At 43.9% G+C, this 21,814-nt stretch overlaps 1 protein-coding gene and 12 non-coding genes across 13 annotated transcripts; 3 read left to right on the forward strand and 10 right to left on the reverse strand.

Moving 5' to 3' along the window:
• Positions 1–3,229: 3,229 nt before the first annotated feature.
• On the reverse strand, positions 3,230–3,302 carry trnam-cau (transfer RNA methionine (anticodon CAU)). Its single transcript has one exon. It is a non-coding gene; the product is annotated as a tRNA-Met (tRNA).
• Positions 3,303–4,084: 782 nt separating this feature from the next.
• trnam-cau (transfer RNA methionine (anticodon CAU)) lies at positions 4,085–4,157 on the reverse strand. Its single transcript has one exon. It is a non-coding gene; the product is annotated as a tRNA-Met (tRNA).
• A 94-nt stretch (positions 4,158–4,251) lies between these two features.
• On the forward strand, positions 4,252–4,334 carry trnal-cag (transfer RNA leucine (anticodon CAG)). The gene has a single exon. It is a non-coding gene; the product is annotated as a tRNA-Leu (tRNA).
• Positions 4,335–5,794: 1,460 nt separating this feature from the next.
• On the reverse strand, positions 5,795–5,867 carry trnam-cau (transfer RNA methionine (anticodon CAU)). The gene has a single exon. It is a non-coding gene; the product is annotated as a tRNA-Met (tRNA).
• Positions 5,868–6,648: 781 nt separating this feature from the next.
• On the reverse strand, positions 6,649–6,721 carry trnam-cau (transfer RNA methionine (anticodon CAU)). The gene has a single exon. It is a non-coding gene; the product is annotated as a tRNA-Met (tRNA).
• Positions 6,722–6,815: 94 nt separating this feature from the next.
• trnal-cag (transfer RNA leucine (anticodon CAG)) lies at positions 6,816–6,898 on the forward strand. Its single transcript has one exon. It is a non-coding gene; the product is annotated as a tRNA-Leu (tRNA).
• Positions 6,899–7,781: 883 nt separating this feature from the next.
• On the reverse strand, positions 7,782–7,854 carry trnam-cau (transfer RNA methionine (anticodon CAU)). The gene has a single exon. It is a non-coding gene; the product is annotated as a tRNA-Met (tRNA).
• A 780-nt stretch (positions 7,855–8,634) lies between these two features.
• Positions 8,635–8,707, reverse strand: trnam-cau (transfer RNA methionine (anticodon CAU)). Its single transcript has one exon. It is a non-coding gene; the product is annotated as a tRNA-Met (tRNA).
• A 94-nt stretch (positions 8,708–8,801) lies between these two features.
• On the forward strand, positions 8,802–8,884 carry trnal-cag (transfer RNA leucine (anticodon CAG)). The gene has a single exon. It is a non-coding gene; the product is annotated as a tRNA-Leu (tRNA).
• An 883-nt stretch (positions 8,885–9,767) lies between these two features.
• On the reverse strand, positions 9,768–9,840 carry trnam-cau (transfer RNA methionine (anticodon CAU)). Its single transcript has one exon. It is a non-coding gene; the product is annotated as a tRNA-Met (tRNA).
• Positions 9,841–10,620: 780 nt separating this feature from the next.
• trnam-cau (transfer RNA methionine (anticodon CAU)) lies at positions 10,621–10,693 on the reverse strand. Its single transcript has one exon. It is a non-coding gene; the product is annotated as a tRNA-Met (tRNA).
• A 781-nt stretch (positions 10,694–11,474) lies between these two features.
• Positions 11,475–11,547, reverse strand: trnam-cau (transfer RNA methionine (anticodon CAU)). The gene has a single exon. It is a non-coding gene; the product is annotated as a tRNA-Met (tRNA).
• A 6,572-nt stretch (positions 11,548–18,119) lies between these two features.
• Positions 18,120–20,824, reverse strand: LOC147844913 (uncharacterized). The gene is made up of 5 exons (XM_087247645.2): positions 20,775–20,824; positions 20,278–20,605; positions 19,359–20,160; positions 19,053–19,262; positions 18,120–18,559 (listed from the first exon to the last, which is right to left on the reverse strand). Exons 2-5 carry the CDS (start codon positions 20,293–20,295, stop codon positions 18,120–18,122), a joined length of 1,470 nt encoding a protein of 489 aa, XP_087103771.2. The 5' UTR covers positions 20,296–20,605; positions 20,775–20,824.
• Positions 20,825–21,814: the final 990 nt, after the last annotated feature.

Raw genomic sequence — 21,814 nt, forward strand, 5'->3', positions numbered from 1 at the left:
GTTCAGGAGGACAGATTCATTGCATCGGCAGGAGTGTTCATGCTGTGTGCTGACGCTGCATCGGACTGACGGTTCGCGGTGGGGGACATCGATCGCGGGACAGACAACATCGCGCGGAACGGACGACGATCGTGACGGCTGCAGGAACGCCAGGTACATTTACAGTGTTTTCTTTTTGCTCTTGTAAGAGTGAAGAGGCCATTTTGCAGTTTCAAAGGCCACTACGCACCCGAGCAACATAACAGGCCTGCATCGAGGGTGGGTGAGACTGTATGTGTGTGTGTGTGAGAGTGGGCCCACTTTCAATATTTCAGTGTTGCAAAAGTGTTCATTTGCTGTTAACGTTTACAAAAAATAGTGAAAAAGGTGTTATTTTTACATTTATATTTGGAGAATATTTGCTTTGAGATTCTATAATCTGAGATACGAATGCACTAAATAATTGTGAGTAATCTAAATCATTCAAGAGTGAATATACAGTTTTAGTAAGGGAGCGTCTAAAAAGTGCATCAAGTCACAAAAGTGTAAAATGCTTATTGCTTAAGTGATTGGGGTCCAGTTGTTGGATACTCATACTGTGTGTTTATTGAAGGTTAATAACTGTTTCTCTTTGCAATTAGTGTTTTATCTATTGTGTATTGATATAAGGTTGTATTAATAATTCATATCTTATTATAAATAGCATTATAATTATATTTATACCTATAATATCACCTATATAAATAACAAATACATCTATACTCATCTTTATTTTATTTTGTTTATAAATAAATTTCTATTTGTTTATAACTTAATTTGTTTTGCTTACTTATTCATTGAAGTTCTCTAAAAGTGGTATCTGATTAGGGGGAGTGAAATAATAGTCGAGAGGCTAAACTGTAGGAATCCGGTGCTCCACCCTATAGAGCTTAGGTCAGGACAAAGCCTAAGAGGGCAGGGGGCGCTACATTAAAACTAGAGAAATAATTTGGGATGAACTTATAAATAAAATGGAAAAAAGATTATGTTTTTGGAAACAGAGAGTATTGTTTTTAAAAGGAAAAGTACTGGTACTAAATTCTCTTTTTCTATCTAAGATGTGGTATGTTTTAAGTGTTGTTAGTCTACCTACGTGGGTGTATAAGAAAATAAAAACTATGATTTTAAAGTTTTTATGGGATGATAAACCATCTAAAATTGCATATAACACTATCATTGGAAAGGTGGATGAGGGAGGACTAGGACTTATAGATCCATGGATAAGAATGAAAAGCCTGAGAATTAAAACATTAAAAAAGTTTTTAAATGAAGACAATATTCCATGGAAAAGCATCATGAGTTATTTTATTAATAAATGTGGACAAATAGGAGATGATTTCTTATGGATGGCATTTAAAGACCGCATGATAGAAAATATTCCTGAGTTTTATAAAGAGTTGTTGAGAACATGGAAATGCTTTTATAATAATATACAAACTGAGATTGAAGGGAGAAAACTTTATTTACAGCAACCCCTATTTTTAAATCAGAACAATAAAAGCAAAAAGCAAATGTTTTATAAGAACTGGTATGCAGTGGGTTTTAGACAAGTAAAAGACATTTTATATGAAATAAAACCTGGGTTTTTACTGACTCAAGCAATAATAGATACACTGGAGGAAATAGAAGATGTAGATGATAAAGAAAAAATTGAAGATCAATACAAGAAGTTAAAATTAGCATTACCAGATCACTGGATCAAAACTATTGAAGAGAATGAAAAAGAAACAGAAAATAGAAAAATAAAAGTTTTTTTAAAAATGGATGAAGATAAAATTAGTATCAATGATTGTCCTATCAAGATGTTTTATACATGTTTGTGTAATACTGTGTTTAAAAAACCTAAATCAAGAGAATTTTGGGAAAAGTTATTTGAAAACTTTGATACTTCAAGTATATGGAAAAATGTAAGATCAATTTTAAAAAGTCCAGCATTGGAAAACTTTGATTTTATGTTAAGACACAACTGCATAATGACAGAGATCATCTTTAAAAAGATTGGGGTATCACAAGATGATTTGTGTAAAGTGTGTTTGGAAAAAAAGGAAGGCGTGTTACACCTATTTTTAAATTGTAAAAAGTTGAGTGATTTTATGAAGATGTTGAAAACAATGGTGTGTAATTTTCTGTATGATGAAAACATTATTTTAGAAGAATGGGATACACTGTTTTTATTTGGTTTTAATGGGAAAACAAAAAATAAGTTTGCTCTTAATTATATGTTGACTCTTGCAAGATTTACAATATGGAAAAGAATAAATATTATGAAACAAAAGAAAAAAGAAATTCCATTGGTTTTGTTGTACAAACAGATTGTGACTGAGGAAATAATGGTTATATATGACTATTGCAAAATGTATGAAAAGATGGACATTTTTGAAAAATGTATTACAAAAAATAAGCCATATATTGTACAAACTTGGACTGGTTTTGAAGTTTTCTTACCTGGAGATTTTTAAATATTTTATCTTTTAATTATTTGTATGTATAAATGTCATAATTGTTGATGATGTATTTTTTAATAAAGAAAAAAAAAAAAAAAAAAAGGCGCTGCGTTCAGGTCGCAGTCTCCTCTGGAGGCGTGGGTTCGAATCCCACTTCTGACAAACCTAATCTTTGGCTACGCGTTCAGGCTCAAGTCTTTAACTCTCTGGCACCATGTCCGAGTGATACAGTAACACTGACAAAGCACCGCATCAATCTCGTTGTGCCAAAGTTTATGCAGCGTAGCAGTGTCCCTGGCAGCCTTAATGGGCTCTTTAGACTGTAGGTTTTAAGGCGTTTGCAATCAAGGTATTGTCCACAAAAACTCGGAAAAGCATGTGAACAAAACAATGGACGAGGACTTTAATGCAAGTGAACCAAAAGGGGATCAAAAGTACTGTCTTGGAATGCCATGTAGTGGAATGTCCTGGGATGCCGTTGATTTTTAAGGCAATGGGATTCGCAGGACTTTTCGTCAAATCCTCGCACAACGTTAATTCATGACATTTGACAGATCCACGCCGAACGTCAAGCGACACCGTGATAGGAATGGGAGCATCTTACCATCATTGCTTCAGACTCAGGAAATGTTCTTGGAACTTCACACCACCTGGCCTCCAGAGGAGCTGTAGCTTTTTTTGCCCCGGGGAAGCATTATCCACACGGAAAGGAATAAAAAATGCTGGCCAGTCATCTAAGCGCTTCCAAGTGCCAAAAGGTAGCACCTTGCCCCGTGTGAGGCTCGAACTCACGACCTTCAGATTATGAGACTGATGCACTGCCTACTGCGCCAACGAGGCAGACTGTTAGACCTGGGCAAACTGGGAAACACCAGCTTCCATGTCACGGTGCTGCGGAGTGGCTCCCAGGAGACAGCTTAAGTCAGGCAAGCATGTCAGGATGGCCGAGCGGTCTAAGGCGCTGTGTTCAGGTCGCAGTCTCCTCTGGAGGTGTGGGTTTGAATCCCACTTCTGACAAACCTAATCTTTGGCTACGCATTCAGGCTCAAGTATTTAACTCTCTGGCACCATGTCCGAGTGATACAGTAATACTGACAAAGCACCGCATCAATCTCGTTGTGCCAAAGTTTATGCAGCGTAGCAGTGTCCCTGGCAACCTTAATAGGCTCTTTAGACTGTAGGTTTTAAGGCGTTTGCAATCAAGGTATTGTCCACAAAAACTCGGAAAAGCATGTGAACAAAACAATGGACGAGGGCTTTAATGCAAGTGAACCAAAAGGGGATCAAAAGTACTGTCTTGGAATGCCATGTAGTGGAATGTCCTGGGATGCCGTTGATTTTTAAGGCAATGGGATTCGCAGGACTTTTCGTCAAATCCTCGCACAACGTTAAATCATGACATTTGACAGATCCACGCCGAACGTCAAGCGACACCGTGATAGGAATGGGAGCATCTTACCATCATTGCTTCAGACTCAGGAAATGTTCTTGGAACTTCACACCACCTGGCCTCCAGAGGAGCTGTAGCTTTTTTTGCCCCGGGGAAGCATTATCCACACGGAAAGGAATAAAAAATGCTGGCCAGTCATCTAAGCGCTTCCAAGTGCCAAAAGGTAGCACCTTGCCCCGTGTGAGGCTCGAACTCACGACCTTCAGATTATGAGACTGACGCGCTGCCTACTGCGCCAACGAGGCAGACTGTTGGACCTGGGCAAACTGGGAAACACCAGCTTCCATGTCACGGTGCTGCGGAGTGGCTCCCAGGAGACAGCTTAAGTCAGGCAAGCATGTCAGGATGGCCGAGCGGTCTAAGGCGCTGCGTTCAGGTCGCAGTCTCCTCTGGAGGCGTGGGTTCGAATCCCACTTCTGACAAATCTAATCTTTGGCTACACGTTCAGGCTCAAGTCTTTAACTCTCTGGCACCATGTCCGAGTGATACAGTAACACTGACAAAGCACCGCATCAATCTCGTTGTGCAAAAATTTATGCAGCGTAGCAGTGTCCATGGCAGCCTTAATGGGCTCTTTAGACTGTATATTTTAAGGCGTTTGCAATCAAGGTATTGTCCACAAAAACTCGGAAAAGCATGTGAACAAAACAATGGACGAGGACTTTAATGCAAGTGAACCAAAAGGGGATCAAAAGTACTGTCTTGGAATGCCATGTAGTGGAATGTCCTGGGATGCCGTTGATTTTTAAGGCAATGGGATTCGCAGGACTTTTCGTCAAATCCTCGCACAACGTTAATTCATGACATTTGACAGATCCACGCCGAACGTCAAGCGACACCGTGATAGGAATGGGAGCATCTTACCATCATTGCTTCAGACTCAGGAAATGTTCTTGGAACTTCCACCCACCTGGCCTCCAGAGGAGCTGTAGCTTTTTTTGCCCCGGGGAAGCATTATCCACACGGAAAGGAATAAAAAATGCTGGCCAGTCATCTAAGTGCTTCCAAGTGCCAAAAGGTAGCACCTTGCCCCGTGTGAGGCTCGAACTCACAACCTTCAGATTATGAGACTGATGCACTGCCTACTGCGCCAACGAGGCAGACTGTTAGACCTGGGCAAACTGGGAAACACCAGCTTCCATGTCACGGTGCTGCGGAGTGGCTCCCAGGAGACAGCTTAGGTCAGGCAAGCATGTCAGGATGGCCGAGCGGTCTAAGGCACTGCGTTCAGGTCGCAGTCTCCTCTGGAGGCGTGGGTTTGAATCCCACTTCTGACAAACCTAATCTTTGGCTACGCATTCAGGCTCAAGTCTTTAACTCTCTGGCACCATGTCCGAGTGATACAGTAATACTGACAAAGCACCGCATCAATCTCGTTGTGCCAAAGTTTATGCAGCGTAGCAGTGTCCCTGGCAACCTTAATAGGCTCTTTAGACTGTAGGTTTTAAGGCGTTTGCAATCAAGGTATTGTCCACAAAAACTCGGAAAAGCATGTGAACAAAACAATGGACGAGGGCTTTAATCCAAGTGAACCAAAAGGGGATCAAAAGTACTGTCTTGGAATGCCATGTAGTGGAATGTCCTGGGATGCCGTTGATTTTTAAGGCAATGGGATTCGCAGGACTTTTCGTCAAATCCTCGCACAACGTTAATTCATGACATTTGACAGATCCACGCCGAACGTCAAGCGACACCGTGATAGGAATGGGAGCATCTTACCATCATTGCTTCAGACTCAGGAAATGTTCTTGGAACTTCACACCACCTGGCCTCCAGAGGAGCTGTAGCTTTTTTTGCCCCGGGGAAGCATGATCCACACGGAAAGGAATAAAAAATGCTGGCCAGTCATCTAAGCGCTTCCAAGTGCCAAAAGGTAGCACCTTGCCCCGTGTGAGGCTCGAACTCACGACCTTCAGATTATGAGACTGACGCGCTGCCTACTGCACCAACGAGGCAGACTATTGGACCTGGGCAAACTTGGAAACACCAGCTTCCATGTCACGGTGCTGCGGAGTGGCTCCCAGGAGACAGCTTAGGTCAGGCAAGCATGTCAGGATGGCCGAGCGGTCTAAGGCGCTGCGTTCAGGTCGCAGTCTCCTCTGGAGGTGTGGGTCAAATCCCACTTCTGACAAACCTAATCTTTGGCTACACGTTCAGGTTCAAGTCTTTAACTCTCTGGCACGATGTCCGAGTGATACAGTAACACTGACAAAGCACCGCATCAATCTCGTTGTGCCAAAGTTTATGCAGCGTAGCAGTGTCCCTGGCAACCTTAATAGGCTCTTTAGACTGTAGGTTTTAAGGCGTTTGCGATCAAAGTATTGTCCATGAATGTTCGGAAAAGCATGTGAACAAAACAATGGACAAGGGCTTTAATGCAAGTGAACCAAAAGGGGATCAAAAGTACTGTCTTGGAATGCCATGTAGTGGAATGTCCTGGGATGCCGTTGATTTTTAAGGCAATGGGATTCGCAGGACTTTTCGTCAAATCCTCGCACAACGTTAATTCATGACATTTGACAGATCCACGCCGAACGTCAAGCGACACCGTGATAGGAATGGGAGCATCTTACCATCATTGCTTCAGACTCAGGAAATGTTCTTGGAACTTCACACCACCTGGCCTCCAGAGGAGCTGTAGCTTTTTTTGCCCCGGGGAAGCATGATCCACACGGAAAGGAATAAAAAATGCTGGCCAGTCATCTAAGCGCTTCCAAGTGCCAAAAGGTAGCACCTTGCCCCGTGTGAGGCTCGAACTCACGACCTTCAGATTATGAGACTGACGCGCTGCCTACTGCGCCAACGAGGCAGACTGTTGGACTTGGGCAAACTGGGAAACACCAGCTTCCATGTCACGGTGCTGCGGAGTGGCTCCCAGGAGACAGCTTAAGTCAGGCAAGCATGTCAGGATGGCCGAGCGGTCTAAGGCGCTGCGTTCAGGTCGCAGTCTCCTCTGGAGGCGTGGGTTCGAATCCCACTTCTGACAAATCTAATCTTTGGCTACACGTTCAGGCTCAAGTCTTTAACTCTCTGGCACCATGTCCGAGTGATACAGTAACACTGACAAAGCACCGCATCAATCTCGTTGTGCAAAAATTTATGCAGCGTAGCAGTGTCCATGGCAGCCTTAATGGGCTCTTTAGACAGTATGTTTTAAGGCGTTTGCAATCAAGGTATTGTCCACAAAAACTCGGAAAAGCATGTGAACAAAACAATGAACGAGGGCTTTAATGCAAGAGAACCAAAAGGGGATCAAAAGTACTGTCTTGGAATGCCATGTAGTGGAATGTCCTGGGATGCCGTTGATTTTTAAAGCAATGGGATTCGCAGGACTTTTCGTCAAATCCTCGCACAACGTTAATTCATGACATTTGACAGATCCACGTAGCAATGTCCCTGGCAGCCGTAATAGGCTCTTTAGACTGTAGGTTTTAAGGCATTTGCAATCAAGGTATTGTCCACAAAAACTCGGAAAAGCATGTGAACAAAACAATGGACGAGGGCTTTAATGCAAGTGAACCAAAAGGGGATCAAAAGTACTGTCTTGGAATGCCATGTAGTGGAATGTCCTGGGATGCAGTTGATTTTTAAGGCAATGGGATTCGCAGGACTTTTCGTCAAATCCTCGCACAACGTTAATTCATGACATTTGACAGATCCACGCCGAACGTCAAGCGACACCGTTATAGGAATGGGAGCATCTTACCATCATTGCTTCAGACTCAGGAAATGTTCTTGGAACTTCACACCACCTGGCCTCCAGAGGAGCTGTAGCTTTTTTTGCCCCGGGGAAGCATAATCCACACGGAAGGGAATAAAAAATGCTGGCCAGTCATCTAAGCGCTTCCAAGTGCCAAAAGGTAGCACCTTGCCCCGGGTGAGGCTCGAACTCACGACCTTCAGATTATGAGACTGACGCGCTGCCTACTGCGCCAACGAGGCAGACTGTTGGACCTGTGCAAACCGGGAAACACCAGCTTCCATGTCACGGTGCTGCGGAGTGGCTCCCAGGAGACAGCTTAGTCCAGGCAAGCATGTTAGGATGGCCGAGCGGTATAAGGCGCTGCGTTCAGGTCGCAGTCTCCTCTGGAGGCGTGGGTTTGAATCCCACATCTGACAAACCTAATCTTTGGCTACGCGTTCAGGCTCAAGTCTAACTCTCTGGCACCATGTCCGAGTGATACAGTAAAACTGACAAAGCACCGCATCAATCTCGTTGTGCCAAAGTTTATGCAGCGTAGCAGTGTCCCTGGCAGCCTTAATGGGCTCTTTAGACTGTAGGTTTTAAGGCGTTTGCAATCAAGGTATTGTCCACAAAAACTCGGAAAAGCATGTGAACAAAACAATGGACGAGGGCTTTAATGCAAGTGAACCAAAAGGGGATCAAAAGTACTGTCTTGGAATGCCATGTAGTGGAATGTCCTGGGATGCCGTTGATTTTTAAGGCAATGGGATTCGCAGGACTTTTCGTCAAATCCTCGCACAACGTTAATTCATGACATTTGACAGATCCACGCCGAACGTCAAGCGACACCGTGATAGGAATGGGAGCATCTTACCATCATTGCTTCAGACTCAGGAAATGTTCTTGGAACTTCACACCACCTGGCCTCCAGAGGAGCTGTAGCTTTTTTTGCCCCGGGGAAGCATGATCCACACGGAAAGGAATAAAAAATGCTGGCCAGTCATCTAAGCGCTTCCAAGTGCCAAAAGGTAGCACCTTGCCCCGTGTGAGGCTCGAACTCACGACCTTCAGATTATGAGACTGACGCGCTGCCTACTGCGCCAACGAGGCAGACTGTTGGACTTGGGCAAACTGGGAAACACCAGCTTCCATGTCACGGTGCTGCGGAGTGGCTCCCAGGAGACAGCTTAAGTCAGGCAAGCATGTCAGGATGGCCGAGCGGTCTAAGGCGCTGCGTTCAGGTCGCAGTCTCCTCTGGAGGCGTGGGTTCGAATCCCACTTCTGACAAATCTAATCTTTGGCTACACGTTCAGGCTCAAGTCTTTAACTCTCTGGCACCATGTCCGAGTGATACAGTAACACTGACAAAGCACCGCATCAATCTCGTTGTGCAAAAATTTATGCAGCGTAGCAGTGTCCATGGCAGCCTTAATGGGCTCTTTAGACAGTATGTTTTAAGGCGTTTGCAATCAAGGTATTGTCCACAAAAACTCGGAAAAGCATGTGAACAAAACAATGAACGAGGGCTTTAATGCAAGAGAACCAAAAGGGGATCAAAAGTACTGTCTTGGAATGCCATGTAGTGGAATGTCCTGGGATGCCGTTGATTTTTAAAGCAATGGGATTCGCAGGACTTTTCGTCAAATCCTCGCACAACGTTAATTCATGACATTTGACAGATCCACGTAGCAATGTCCCTGGCAGCCGTAATAGGCTCTTTAGACTGTAGGTTTTAAGGCATTTGCAATCAAGGTATTGTCCACAAAAACTCGGAAAAGCATGTGAACAAAACAATGGACGAGGGCTTTAATGCAAGTGAACCAAAAGGGGATCAAAAGTACTGTCTTGGAATGCCATGTAGTGGAATGTCCTGGGATGCCGTTGATTTTTAAGGCAATGGGATTCGCAGGACTTTTCGTCAAATCCTCGCACAACGTTAATTCATGACATTTGACAGATCCACGCCGAACGTCAAGCGACACCGTTATAGGAATGGGAGCATCTTACCATCATTGCTTCAGACTCAGGAAATGTTCTTGGAACTTCACACCACCTGGCCTCCAGAGGAGCTGTAGCTTTTTTTGCCCCGGGGAAGCATAATCCACACTGAAGGGAATAAAAAATGCTGGCCAGTCATCTAAGCGCTTCCAAGTGCCAAAAGGTAGCACCTTGCCCCGGGTGAGGCTCGAACTCACGACCTTCAGATTATGAGACTGACGCGCTGCCTACTGCGCCAACGAGGCAGACTGTTGGACCTGTGCAAACCGGGAAACACCAGCTTCCATGTCACGGTGCTGCGGAGTGGCTCCCAGGAGACAGCTTAGTCCAGGCAAGCATGTTAGGATGGCCGAGCGGTATAAGGCGCTGCGTTCAGGTCGCAGTCTCCTCTGGAGGCGTGGGTTTGAATCCCACATCTGACAAACCTAATCTTTGGCTACGCGTTCAGGCTCAAGTCTAACTCTCTGGCACCATGTCCGAGTGATACAGTAAAACTGACAAAGCACCGCATCAATCTCGTTGTGCCAAAGTTTATGCAGCGTAGCAGTGTCCCTGGCAGCCTTAATGGGCTCTTTAGACTGTAGGTTTTAAGGCGTTTGCAATCAAGGTATTGTCCACAAAAACTCGGAAAAGCATGTGAACAAAACAATGGACGAGGGCTTTAATGCAAGTGAACCAAAAGGGGATCAAAAGTACTGTCTTGGAATGCCATGTAGTGGAATGTCCTGGGATGCCGTTGATTTTTAAGGCAATGGGATTCGCAGGACTTTTCGTCAAATCCTCGCACAACGTTAATTCATGACATTTGACAGATCCACGCCGAACGTCAAGCGACACCGTGATAGGAATGGGAGCATCTTACCATCATTGCTTCAGACTCAGGAAATGTTGTTGGAACTTCACACCACCAGGCCTCCAGAGGAGCTGTAGCTTTTTTTGCCCCGGGGAAGCATGATCCACACGGAAGGGAATAAAAAATGCTGGCCAGTCATCTAAGCGCTTCCAAGTGCCAAAAGGTAGCACCTTGCCCCGTGTGAGGCTCGAACTCACGACCTTCAGATTATGAGACTGACGCGCTGCCTACTGCGCCAACGAGGCAGACTGTTGGATGTGGGCAAACTTGGAAACACCAGCTTCCATGTCACGGTGCTGCGGAGTGGCTCCCAGGAGACAGCTTAGGTCAGGCAAGCATGTCAGGATGGCCGAGCGGTCTAAGGCGCTGCGTTTAGGTAGCAGTCTCCTCTGGAGGCGTGGGTTGAATCCCACTTCTGACAAACCTAATCTTTGGCTACGCGTTCAGGCTCAAGTCTTTAACTCTCTGGCACCATGTCCGAGTGATACAGTAACACTGACAAAGCACCGCATCAATCTCGTTGTGCCAAAGTTTATGCAGCGTAGCAGTGTCCCTGGCAGCCTTAATGGGCTCTTTAGACTGTAGGTTTTAAGGCGTTTGCAATCAAGGTATTGTCCATGAAAGTTCGGAAAAGCATGTGAACAAAACAATGGACAAGGGCTTTAATGCAAGTGAACCAAAAGGGGATCAAAAGTACTGTCTTGGAATGCCATGTAGTGGAATGTCCTGGGATGCCGTTGATTTTTAAGGCAATGGGATTCGCAGGACTTTTCGTCAAATCCTCGCACAACGTTAATTCATGACATTTGACAGATCCACGCCGAACGTCAAGCGACACCGTGATAGGAATGGGAGCATCTTACCATCATTGCTTCAGACTCAGGAAATGTTGTTGGAACTTCACACCACCTGGCCTCCAGAGGAGCTGTAGCTTTTTTTGCCCCGGGGAAGCATGATCCACACGGAAGGGAATAAAAAATGCTGGCCAGTCATCTAAGCGCTTCCAAGTGCCAAAAAGTAGCACCTTGCCCCGTGTGAGGCTCGAACTCACGACCTTCAGATTATGAGACTGACGCGCTGCCTACTGCGCCAACGAGGCAGATTGTTGGACCTGGGCAAACTGGGAAACACCAGCTTCCATGTCACGGTGCTGCGGAGTGGTTCTCAGGAGACAGCTTAAGTCAGGCAAGCATGTCAGAATGGCCGAGCGGTCTAAGGCGCTGCGTTCAAGCTGGGGAACAATCGTCCAACAAAGAAGGGGAAGAAGGGAAGAAAAGGGGGAAGAAAGAAAGGGAAGAAGAGGGGGAAGAAACGAAGAAAGGAAAGGGTGAATTCTAAGCTTCCCGGACACGCCTTCCCTGCACCTGCTTTACGTCACGCATAGTGATACTGTTCTGTGTTAAAACAACGCAATTTGAGTTACATTGATTTCTATTGCAGGTGCTCACCAAGACCGGGGTTCGAATCCAGCTAAATACGCTTTATTGTTATTGGTTAATTATTACTCAATAAACTAACTGTTTAAATGTGTAATGCTCCAAGGTAAATAAAATATGCCTAAGCGCTTTATTCTTGTGTTTTTTGACATTCTTTCATTAAAAATAAAGCATACTAACTTGAATGTGTCACTATTTAGTAGTTGTTGTAGCATTGTTATGCTTATGGTTATTATTGTTCTGTATTTTGATGTACAAATGATCTATAGAAATGTCATAGAGTATATAGTGTACACACACACACACATATATACATATATATATATATATATATATATATATATATATATATATATATATATATATGTGTGTGTGCATAGTGTATATGGAATTAAAAGTCAAGTAGTCAGTTATTTATATATGCATTATTTATCTAACAATTGTCAACAGAACAGTAATGAATATAGAGTAGAAAATGTAAAAATAATAAATTAGTTATTAATAATACAGTATTAACAATATAAATAAACAATGTTAATAAAACGTTAAATACAAACAGAAACCGACACAAAGTGGACTTAAAAGTCAAGGACATTTATTAATGCAATATTTATTTAACAATGGTCAACAAAACAGTAGTGAACATGGAATAAAAATTCTTAAAAATTAAATGTTAAATATTAACAGAATAAATACAAAATTAACAAATTAAATAAAATGTTAAATAAATTTAGAAACCAACAATAAGTGAAATAGAATAAATTTAACTATTACGGTTGTAACCTGTATACACTTTATACATACACACACATATAAATAATAAATAAGTTAAATAAAATGTCAACAAAATAAATAAACTTTAAATAAAAAGTGCAATAAAACAGAATCAAACAAGGCAATTTAAGAACTATTATGGTTATAAACTGTATAAACTATAGACATACACATAAATAATAAACAGTTAAATAAAATGTTAACAAAATAAATTATTTTTATAAAATGTGAAATAAAATAGAAACCAACAAGTGAAATAGTATAAATTGAAGATCTATTATGGTTGTAAACTTTATACACTCTGTACACACACACACACACACACACACACACACATATAAATAATAAATTAAATAAAATGTTAACAAAATAAATACACTATTTAAATAAAATGCGCAATAAAATAGAAACCAACAACAAGTGAAATAGAATAAACTGTAGAACTATTATGGTTATAAACTATATAAATACACACACATATATAAATAATAAATAAGTTAAATAAAATGTTAACAAAATAAATTATTAAAAAGTAAAATGTGCAAAAAAACAAGTGAAATAGAATAAATTGAATTATTATGGTTATAAACTGTAAACACTATACACACACACACACACACACACACATAAATAATATAAAAGTTAAATAAAATGTCAACAAAATAAATACACTATTTAAAGAAAATGTTAAATAAAAATATAAACTAACAGCAAGTGAAATTGAATAAACTGAAGAACTATTACACTATATACATACACAAACAAGCAAACACATTATTTTGGGTTGGTCCTTTTCATTTCCTCTAGCCACTCTTCTTTAGTTAAAGTTTCAGTCTGTGGGCAGTACACCCTGCCCCTGAGTTGGCTATGGCCTGTGGCATTTGTTTTGAACTGCCCACACTTTTTACAAGTGTTCGCTTGAACAGTTCTACGGTACGGTCTTTTGGGAATGGCTCCAGATGTGGACGGTGATGCGGCAGGCTGTGAGCTGGTACTGGACATTGTTGGCTGAAGTGGTGGCTGTCTGAGTGGCATCCCCTGCACCATTGGGATACCCTGGGCCATCTGCACTCCTTGCATCATCGGGATACCCTGGGCCATAGGGATTCCCTGGACCATTGGCACAGCCTGTAACATTGGTACACCCTGAAACATCGGCATACCCTGGTACCCTGGTGTAGCTGGGATGTATATGTTGGGTACCATCTGCAGCGATGCTCCAGGTGCTGGTGGTGTAAATATGACCTGGGTCTGTACTGGTGCCTTAGGTCTGAGTGGGGGTCGTCCAACAGATGTCTGCCTCTGCCTTGCCTGACCTGCTGTGCTCTCTGGCAACACATACTGGTGCTGCTCTCCTGGTTGGTCTGGCTCTTTCCGAAGACTTTTGGCAACTGGGAGAGGCTCCTGGGCTTCTGGGAGGTGTTGAGGCAACTGAATACCCTGAAGCCACACAGACAGCTCCTGCTTCTTCTGTCTGTTATTAAACCACTGAATCAGGGTATTCTGGTTTACCTCAACCAGCTGCATGGATGTACCTCCCATTACCAAGCTGTTGCCCAGTACGAGTTGCCTAATCCTGCGGTAGTCAAAGTCAAAGTCAAAGTCAGCTTTATTGTCAATTCAGCCACATGTACAAGACATACAGAGAATCGAAATTGCGTTACTCTCAGACCCAAGGTGCTTAACATTAATATAAAATATATATATAAAAAAATTGTAGAGTTTAAGAAAAAAAAGAAAATTTAGAAAATTTACAGTATATACATTACATAAATGTGGTCTAAGAAATATACATATGTAATAAAAAATTGTAAACAATACAGTGACATTAAGGGCATATAGCAATGAGTGCAAAGTAAACCAGAGTTGTGCAGATAAAAAACAGTATAGTGCAAAAAGAACTTGTAAACATGATAATTGTGATAAAGTGACAGTGACATATTGGGAGGTAGTATATGTGTCTGCATAAAGTGACCAGTGCAGATGAGTGTGTGTGTGTGTGTGTGTGTGTGTGTGTGTGTGTGTGTGTGTGTGTGTGTGTCAGAGTCCAGAGGTGCGAGGGGAGGAGGTGCGTGGGGAGGGAGCGGGGAGCAGAGCTGGGAGAGAGTTCAGCTTCCTGACAGCCTGATGAATGAAGCTGTCTTTCAGTCTGTTGGTCCTGGCCTGGAGACTGCGCAGTCTCCTCCCTGATGGCAGCAGACTGAAGAAGCTGTGCATTGGGTGGGTGGCATCTGCTGTTATGCAGAGGGCTTTACGGGTAAGACGTGTGCTGTAGATGTCCTGAAGGGAGGGGAGAGAGACACCAATGATCTTCTCAGCTGTTCTCACTATGCGTTGAAGTGTTTTCCTGCAGGATGCATTGCAGGTTCCAAACCACACAGTGATGCAGCTGGTCAGGATGCTCTCAATAGTGCCTCTGTAGAAGGTGTACATGATTGGGGCTGGTGCTCTTGCTCTTTTGAGTTTTCGGAGGAAGTAGAGACGCTGCTGTGATTTTTTGGCCAGTGCAGTGGAGTTTTTAGTCCAGGAGAGATCCTCAGTGATGTGTACACCCAGGAACTTGGTGCTGCTCACACGCTCCACAGTCGCACCGTTGATGGTCAGGGGAGCATGGGGAGTGTGCTCTTTCCTGAAGTCAACAACAATCTCTTTCGTCTTCTCCACATTCAAAAAGAGATTGTTGTCTCTGCACCACTCGGCCAGACGGCTCACCTCACTTCTGTAGTTTTCCTCATCGTTTTTGTTGATGAGACCCACCACAGTTGTGTCATCCGCAAACTTGATGAACAGATTGGAGTTGTGTGATGGTGCACAGTCATGAGTGAGCAGGGTGAAGAGGATAGGGCTCAGAACACATCCCTGAGGGGCCCCAGTGTTTAAAGTGATGGTGCTGGATGTGTTACTGCCGGCCCGTACTGCTTGTGGTCTTCCAGTGAGAAAATCCAGCAGCCAGTTACACAGAGAGGTGTTCAGCCCCAGCTGGAGCAGTTTATGAGAGAGCTGTTGGGGGATGATAGTGTTGAATGCTGAACTGAAGTCTATGAACAGCATACGGACGCAGGAGTCTTTTTTGTCCAGATGTGTGAGTGCTGTGTGAAGTGCAGTGGAGATGGCATCATCAGCCGAGCGGTTGGGCCGATAAGCAAATTGAAATGGGTCCAGGGAGGGGGGGAGGACAGACTTAATGTGCTGCATAACAAGCCGTTCAAAGCACTTCATGATGATAGGAGTCAGTGCAATAGGACGGTAGTCATTAAAGCAGGAGGGAGATGAGTTTTTTGGGACCGGAATGATGGTAGTGGCTTTAAAACAGGTGGGGACAACAGCCTGGGTTAGAGAGATGTTAAAAATGTCTGTGAAGACATTAGTGAGTTCTGATGCACAGTCTCTCAGTACACGACCTGGGATGTTGTCAGGGCCCGGAGCTTTGCGTGCGTTAATCCTGCTGAGAGACCTCCTCACACTGTCCGGAGACAGAGTCATCACCTGGTCACCAGGGGGAGGTGGCATCTTCTGTGCAATGGTGCTGTTTTGTCCCTCAAAACGAGCGAAGAATTTGTTTAGCTCGTTCAGCAGGGGGATGGTGCTGTCACATGTCTGTGGTTGAGGTTTGTAGTCTGTGATGGACTGTATTCCTCTCCACAGACTCCGTGTGTCCCTGCTGTCATTAAAGCGATGGGCTATACCTCTGGAGTACTGTCTCTTAGCTTCTCTGATGCCACGGGAAAGGTTGGCTCTAGCTGACTTTAGGCTCGCCTCATCTCCAGCTCTAAAGGCAGTGTTCCTAGCCTTCAGGAGGTTGAAGACCTCTCCTGTTAGCCATGGCTTCTGATTGGGACGGACTGTGATGGTTTTGGTGACTGTTACATCCTCAGTGCATTTGTTTATGTAGGCTGTAACAGTCTCAGCATACTCCTGGAGGTCAGTGGTGTTGTTGTAAGTGGCAGCCTGTTTAAACATATCCCAGTCTGTGGTATTGAAGCAGTCTTGTAAAGCCTCTGAAGAACCTTCTGGCCACACTTGTATCTCCTTGCAAACCGGTTTGGTGACTTTAACGATCGGTCTGTAAGCAGGCATTAGCATGACAGTTAAGTGGTCTGAGGCACCAAGGTGGGGGAGGGGGAAGGCTTTGTAAGCTCCTCTCTGTGTGGTGTAAACAAAGTCCAGTGTGTTATTGCCCCGTGTTGGAAAGTCTATGTGTTGTTGTATTTTTGGAAACACACTCTTAAGGTCTGCATGGTTAAAGTCCCCTGCCAGGATGAGAAAAGCATCGGGGTGGCCTGTCTGCTGCTCACTAATGTGCAGGTACAGGTCATTTAGTGCCTCACTCCTGTTGTTTGCATTGGAGCTGGGAGGGATGTAAACAGCGAAAAGCAGAATGGCTGTGTATTCCCTCGGTAGATAAAATGGACGGCACTTAATAATCATGAACTCCACCAGTGGAGAGCAGTGTTTGCGGACTACAACTGCATCGCGGCACCATGACTCATTGATGTAAACACAGAGCCCGCCACCGCGGGTCTTACCTCCCGCGACGATAGCTCTGTCTGCTCTGTAGCATGTTAGCTGGTCGAGCTGAATGGCGCTGTCCGGAACGTTGTCGTTGAGCCAAGTTTCCGTAAACACAAAAACACAACAGTCCTTTACAGTCCTCTGTGATGAACGAAGTAGACGGATGTAGTCCAGTTTGTTGTCTAGCGAGCGTACGTTCGCTAGGATGATGGAGGGGATAGCGGGTTTGTGGGGGTTAGCCGCTAGCCTAGTTCGGATACCCCCGCGCTTACCCCTCTTCTGCTTCCTCTCGCGCCGCTTGAAGCGCCTCCATAGTGGGCGAGGTGGTGAGGTGGGGGTCGGAGGATGGGTAGGCATCCGGAGCAAGCCGAGATCTTGCAGCTCCTCAGTGTCCGCGGAGTTTAGTCTTGCAGGATCAGAGACCATCTTGAAAGGGTTCCCTTGCCTTTTCGCTTGGGACTAGGGTGGATGGTACAAAGCCTAATAAAGATGGTCTCCACAAGACGGCAACAGTCAGGCCACTGAGCAGGAGCACTGCTTGCACCCAGCACACATCTGGTAGTGCTCTCCACGCCAGGGGTGTGAGTGGGCTTCTTGGGTGTTTTAAATCACCCACTCAGCAGTCGCTTCTGGTGTCGAGCTGCATACACCACCCGCTTCTTGTCTTGGTCATGCAGGCTTTGCCAAAGACCAATGATCTCGTTGGCCTCCTGGTTGGTGAGGCTGAGGCTTTTGTGGGTCCGAAGCTCAACCAGATATTCAGCCAGCCTGTCCACATGCTGGAAGCCCGGAATATTTTGGTAGTCAACAGCTTAATGAAAGCACAACAAAATAAAATAGCATATTCAATTTTTCAATGCATAATTCCATAATTGTTTCTGTTATCATGTTGAAGCTGCACTACGGAAATAAACTTGATGCGTGTTTGACTTTACACTTTATTTTAAAATTATTCTAGATCACTGTAAAGACAGAAATTAGTGGGACTTACAGTCTCTTCATCACCATCATCATCGTCGTCATCATCATTGTCTTCGTCATCATCTTCCGTAGCCTCTTCTGGCTCTAAGGGCACAGGTGAAATTGGTTCTTCAGGCTGCGCAGGTGGGTCAGGGACCAGTGCAGGGCATGTGGAGACTGGCAAAGAAGCGACACTGCTGGTGACTGCAGTGGAGGAACCCGATCTCAATGTGGAGGAGGATGGTGACAGAGCAGCCTCCGGATCAACAATAGTGTGATCCTCACTGATGTCACAGAAGCCCTCATCTTCTTCTCGCTCATCCACATTGAGATCCTCAATGAGCTCAGCAGTCTGCTCACAGTCTGGGTTCATGTTCTGCAGTGCCTGACCAGTCTGCTGGAACAGATACTGCCCTCCAATGAGCTCACCTGAAAAAAATAAATGAAACATAAATAAACAAATTTTAAGAGCCATGTTTGATTGGGTGTTGAAGTAGCAAGTAGTTTTAAAAGCTCAACGTCAAGGAAGAAACAAACAAAAACATACATTTTAATCAGAGATCCAAAACATAATAAATATTCTGGACAAAACATCTAATGAAATGCAATGGAAATACAACGAAGACAGAGAAATGTACAAATAAATTTCCCTCAAAGCTTGTAGCATTATGTTTGATAATGACATGTAATGATAACTTTGTATCTTGCTTTAATGTAATGATAACTTTGTATCTTGCTTTACTTCAGTAAATAGTCATGAAATAGTCATGAAACAATACATTTGTTCTTACAAATATTTAAAGACAAGCAAAGATTTCACAGCACAAAGCTCATGAACATTGACCTACTGTATCAAACTGGATACAGTAGACGGAGAGAACACAGAAATTGCAGGTTTATTAACAATAGCAAAATCTCTTACCAGTGTAACGTGCAGGCGGACAAAAGTTGGGCACCACTTTTCTCCCAAACAGCTTTTCAAAGTTGCAGTTTACACAGTGAACAAGTTCTCCTGTGTAGCTGCGTAAAGCTGATGGTTCAGATGCCAAGGAAGCAGCCTCCCGGTCCTGGTTCCACCTGTTTAGTCCCTCCAGCAAATAAATCTGAAAGTTCAGACTATTTGCGCTGTACCCTGTAAATATTAAAAACAATGTTTAGGACTTAATTAAAAAACAAACACACAAAGACATTTAATGCGTTTTTACACAATGTTTGTGCAGAATCATACCTGGGATGAAACGATTGAGGTGTAAATGAAAAGACTCGAGAGACGTGGAGCCCCTGGCACATTTGTAGGTCCGTAGCAGAACACCTTCCTTGGTTATGCTCCCCGTTTCAGTATAGAGCACGACACCAGGGGGGTCCTGAATGCATTTTATATGCTTTTTTTGGACACTCCAGATGTGCCCCATCCTTTCCTTGTCTAAAAGAGGAACGCCCAGCGAGTCATTGCCCTTGTTGCTCATGAGCTCAGTAAGAAGCTGTTCAAGTAGAAGGATGGTAGTCTCCTCCCCACGGGTCCTCCTCCGGCAATGGAGAGCCAGCTCCTCCCTGGTGAGATGCTTGTTGACATCAGCATCTGTCAACGCAGGCCAACCTTGGGACATCAACAGTGCTCGCTTTGCTTGGCGTAGCAAAGAAACATCAGCCGCATCCCATTCAAAAATGCACGCAGAGATCCGTGACATGAAGATGGGATACAGTTGATGAGCATCAGTTGTACATCCCACAGCAATCCTGCGCATAAAGTGCCAGATGTCCAATTTCACAGTCAACTCCGGCCATCCTCTAAACCTGGCTTTGAGTTTGGTCTCACCCACATCAGTGCAGCACCCACAGTCCACATACAAAACAGCAGGTGGATCCACACCAGCCTCCTGGTATCTTCTGACCAGCCCATCCACCATCCTGTCCAGTCCTGCTCCTTCCTGGGCAGTGAGCACACTTATCAGCACCTGACCAAACTCATTGCCAACAGAGGTGAGCCAGAGTCCTGTTCCTTTTGCTGTCCCGGCCAGCTTTTTTGTGATCTAGATTAGACAAGAGAAGAACCATGGTGTATCGTCAGATCAAGCAGACTACACAAAGGGTTTTTACCAATGCTGGAATATAATAAAGAAATTATAAATTGATGAATATCCACTAACCTTTTTAGTTGAATCCATCTTCAAGATGGACCCATGGGTCGATGTTATCCTGGCATGGATTTCATTCAACCTTGTCAAGATGTCCTGGCTGTAGACAGTGAGGAGCCACTTGCAGCTTGGCACAACTGTAGGTGCTGGGGGCTCCTGGAAGGTGATCGGCAACACCCCAGGTCCACTGAGGAAATCCACACACTGAGTGGTGTAGCGGGCTAGACGCTGGAGCCACTCTTCACTGTGGTTTTCCTTCAGTTGTTTGATGACCCTTGTGGGGCTGTTGCCTAGTCCACGCTCACGCAGTAGGCGAATGACTCTTATATCACAGGCGTACCTTAGGAACAGAAGAATATTAATATAAACATATATATATATATATATATATATATATATATATATATATATATATATATATATATATATATATATATGTAAAGTATTTTCATATATCTGTGATGATAGGTTAACAACTGCACGAGGAATAAAGGTGTTCAATTACTCACTTCTGTGTGAGAATGACCCGAAACTCTGAGCGATGGCCAAGATCCAGCTGCTGCAAAACAGTCTGACTCCAGGACACATGCGAGGCTTTGCACTTGGTACAGATGAGGGTTTCTGTAACCATGTTGTACATCCTGTCGATGTCCAGAACCTGCCGTGCCCTTTTGTGCAGACCTCCACCTGTCAGCTGATGCTGTCCACATGCAGGATTAGGGCAAAGGACTTTGACCCTCCACAGCTTGTATGGCATCCACAGCAAAAGTGAATGACAGAAAAATCTGTCTGGAGCTGGAGCCTGATTGTATGTAAGTGCAGGCTGTGGAGGGTAATACCAGAGCTGGAGGTTGTCTCGAAGCTCTGGCTTTCCTTTGGACCCCATTTTAAAAAGCCTGCTGGCAATCCACTTGTGGTCCTCTGGTGGCAAGGTTTCAGCCCAAAGGCGCGGAAGTGGAACAGCTGATGGAGCTTGCAACAATGACCCAGAAGGTGCAGTCTGTGAAGGAAAATAGATAAAACCTTTAGTCTGGTAATGTAAATGCGCCTTACATATTTGAGTGAGTACCCTCACATGATATCATGATTATAATCTAAATACCTTTGATTTTAAGTGATTGTTTTTAAATACCTTATTATGTTTTTCAATTCCAAAAATCATTAATAGAATTTCACCAATAAACATTTTCTTTAAAGAAGCAAAAGTATTTCCAATACAGTTATTTCCCTTTTTCCTTTCTACTTCTTTTCCATCCATTTTCTTTTCTTTTACTACTGTGAACATAAAATATCAACAGCAGAAGGCGTAATTTTTGTGATTCTTTGCTTTATTTTTTCCCCTCTTTATTTTGTTAACATTTATACATATATCAAGCTTAGTTAATTAACATCAAGTCAATTTAATTGGCTGGTCTTAAAACCACTTTGTGTGAATTCAGCTGGGGCAGCAAATATGCAAACCAAATTACCTTTTTTTGGACAGAAAATATGAAATTACTTACTGAGACAATGCCGGACGGCTCTGTGGAACTGGTCACTGCCGTAGTGG

Source organism: Danio rerio, chromosome 4, assembly GCF_052040795.2.
Source record: "Danio rerio strain M-AB ecotype USA chromosome 4, GRCz13ab, whole genome shotgun sequence".
NCBI classification, from domain to species: Eukaryota; Metazoa; Chordata; class Actinopteri; order Cypriniformes; family Danionidae; genus Danio; species Danio rerio.

Excerpts from the sequence above, each read along its gene's own strand:
- LOC147844913 (XM_087247645.2), bottom strand. Across the intron at positions 19,263-19,358 it reads CCTCAATCGTTTCATCCCAG|GGTACAGCGCAAATAGTCTG; the intron begins GTATGATTCTGC and ends TAATATTTACAG. Across the intron at positions 18,560-19,052 it reads TCCGCCTGCACGTTACACTG|GTGAGCTCATTGGAGGGCAG; the intron begins GTAAGAGATTTT and ends TATTTTTTTCAG.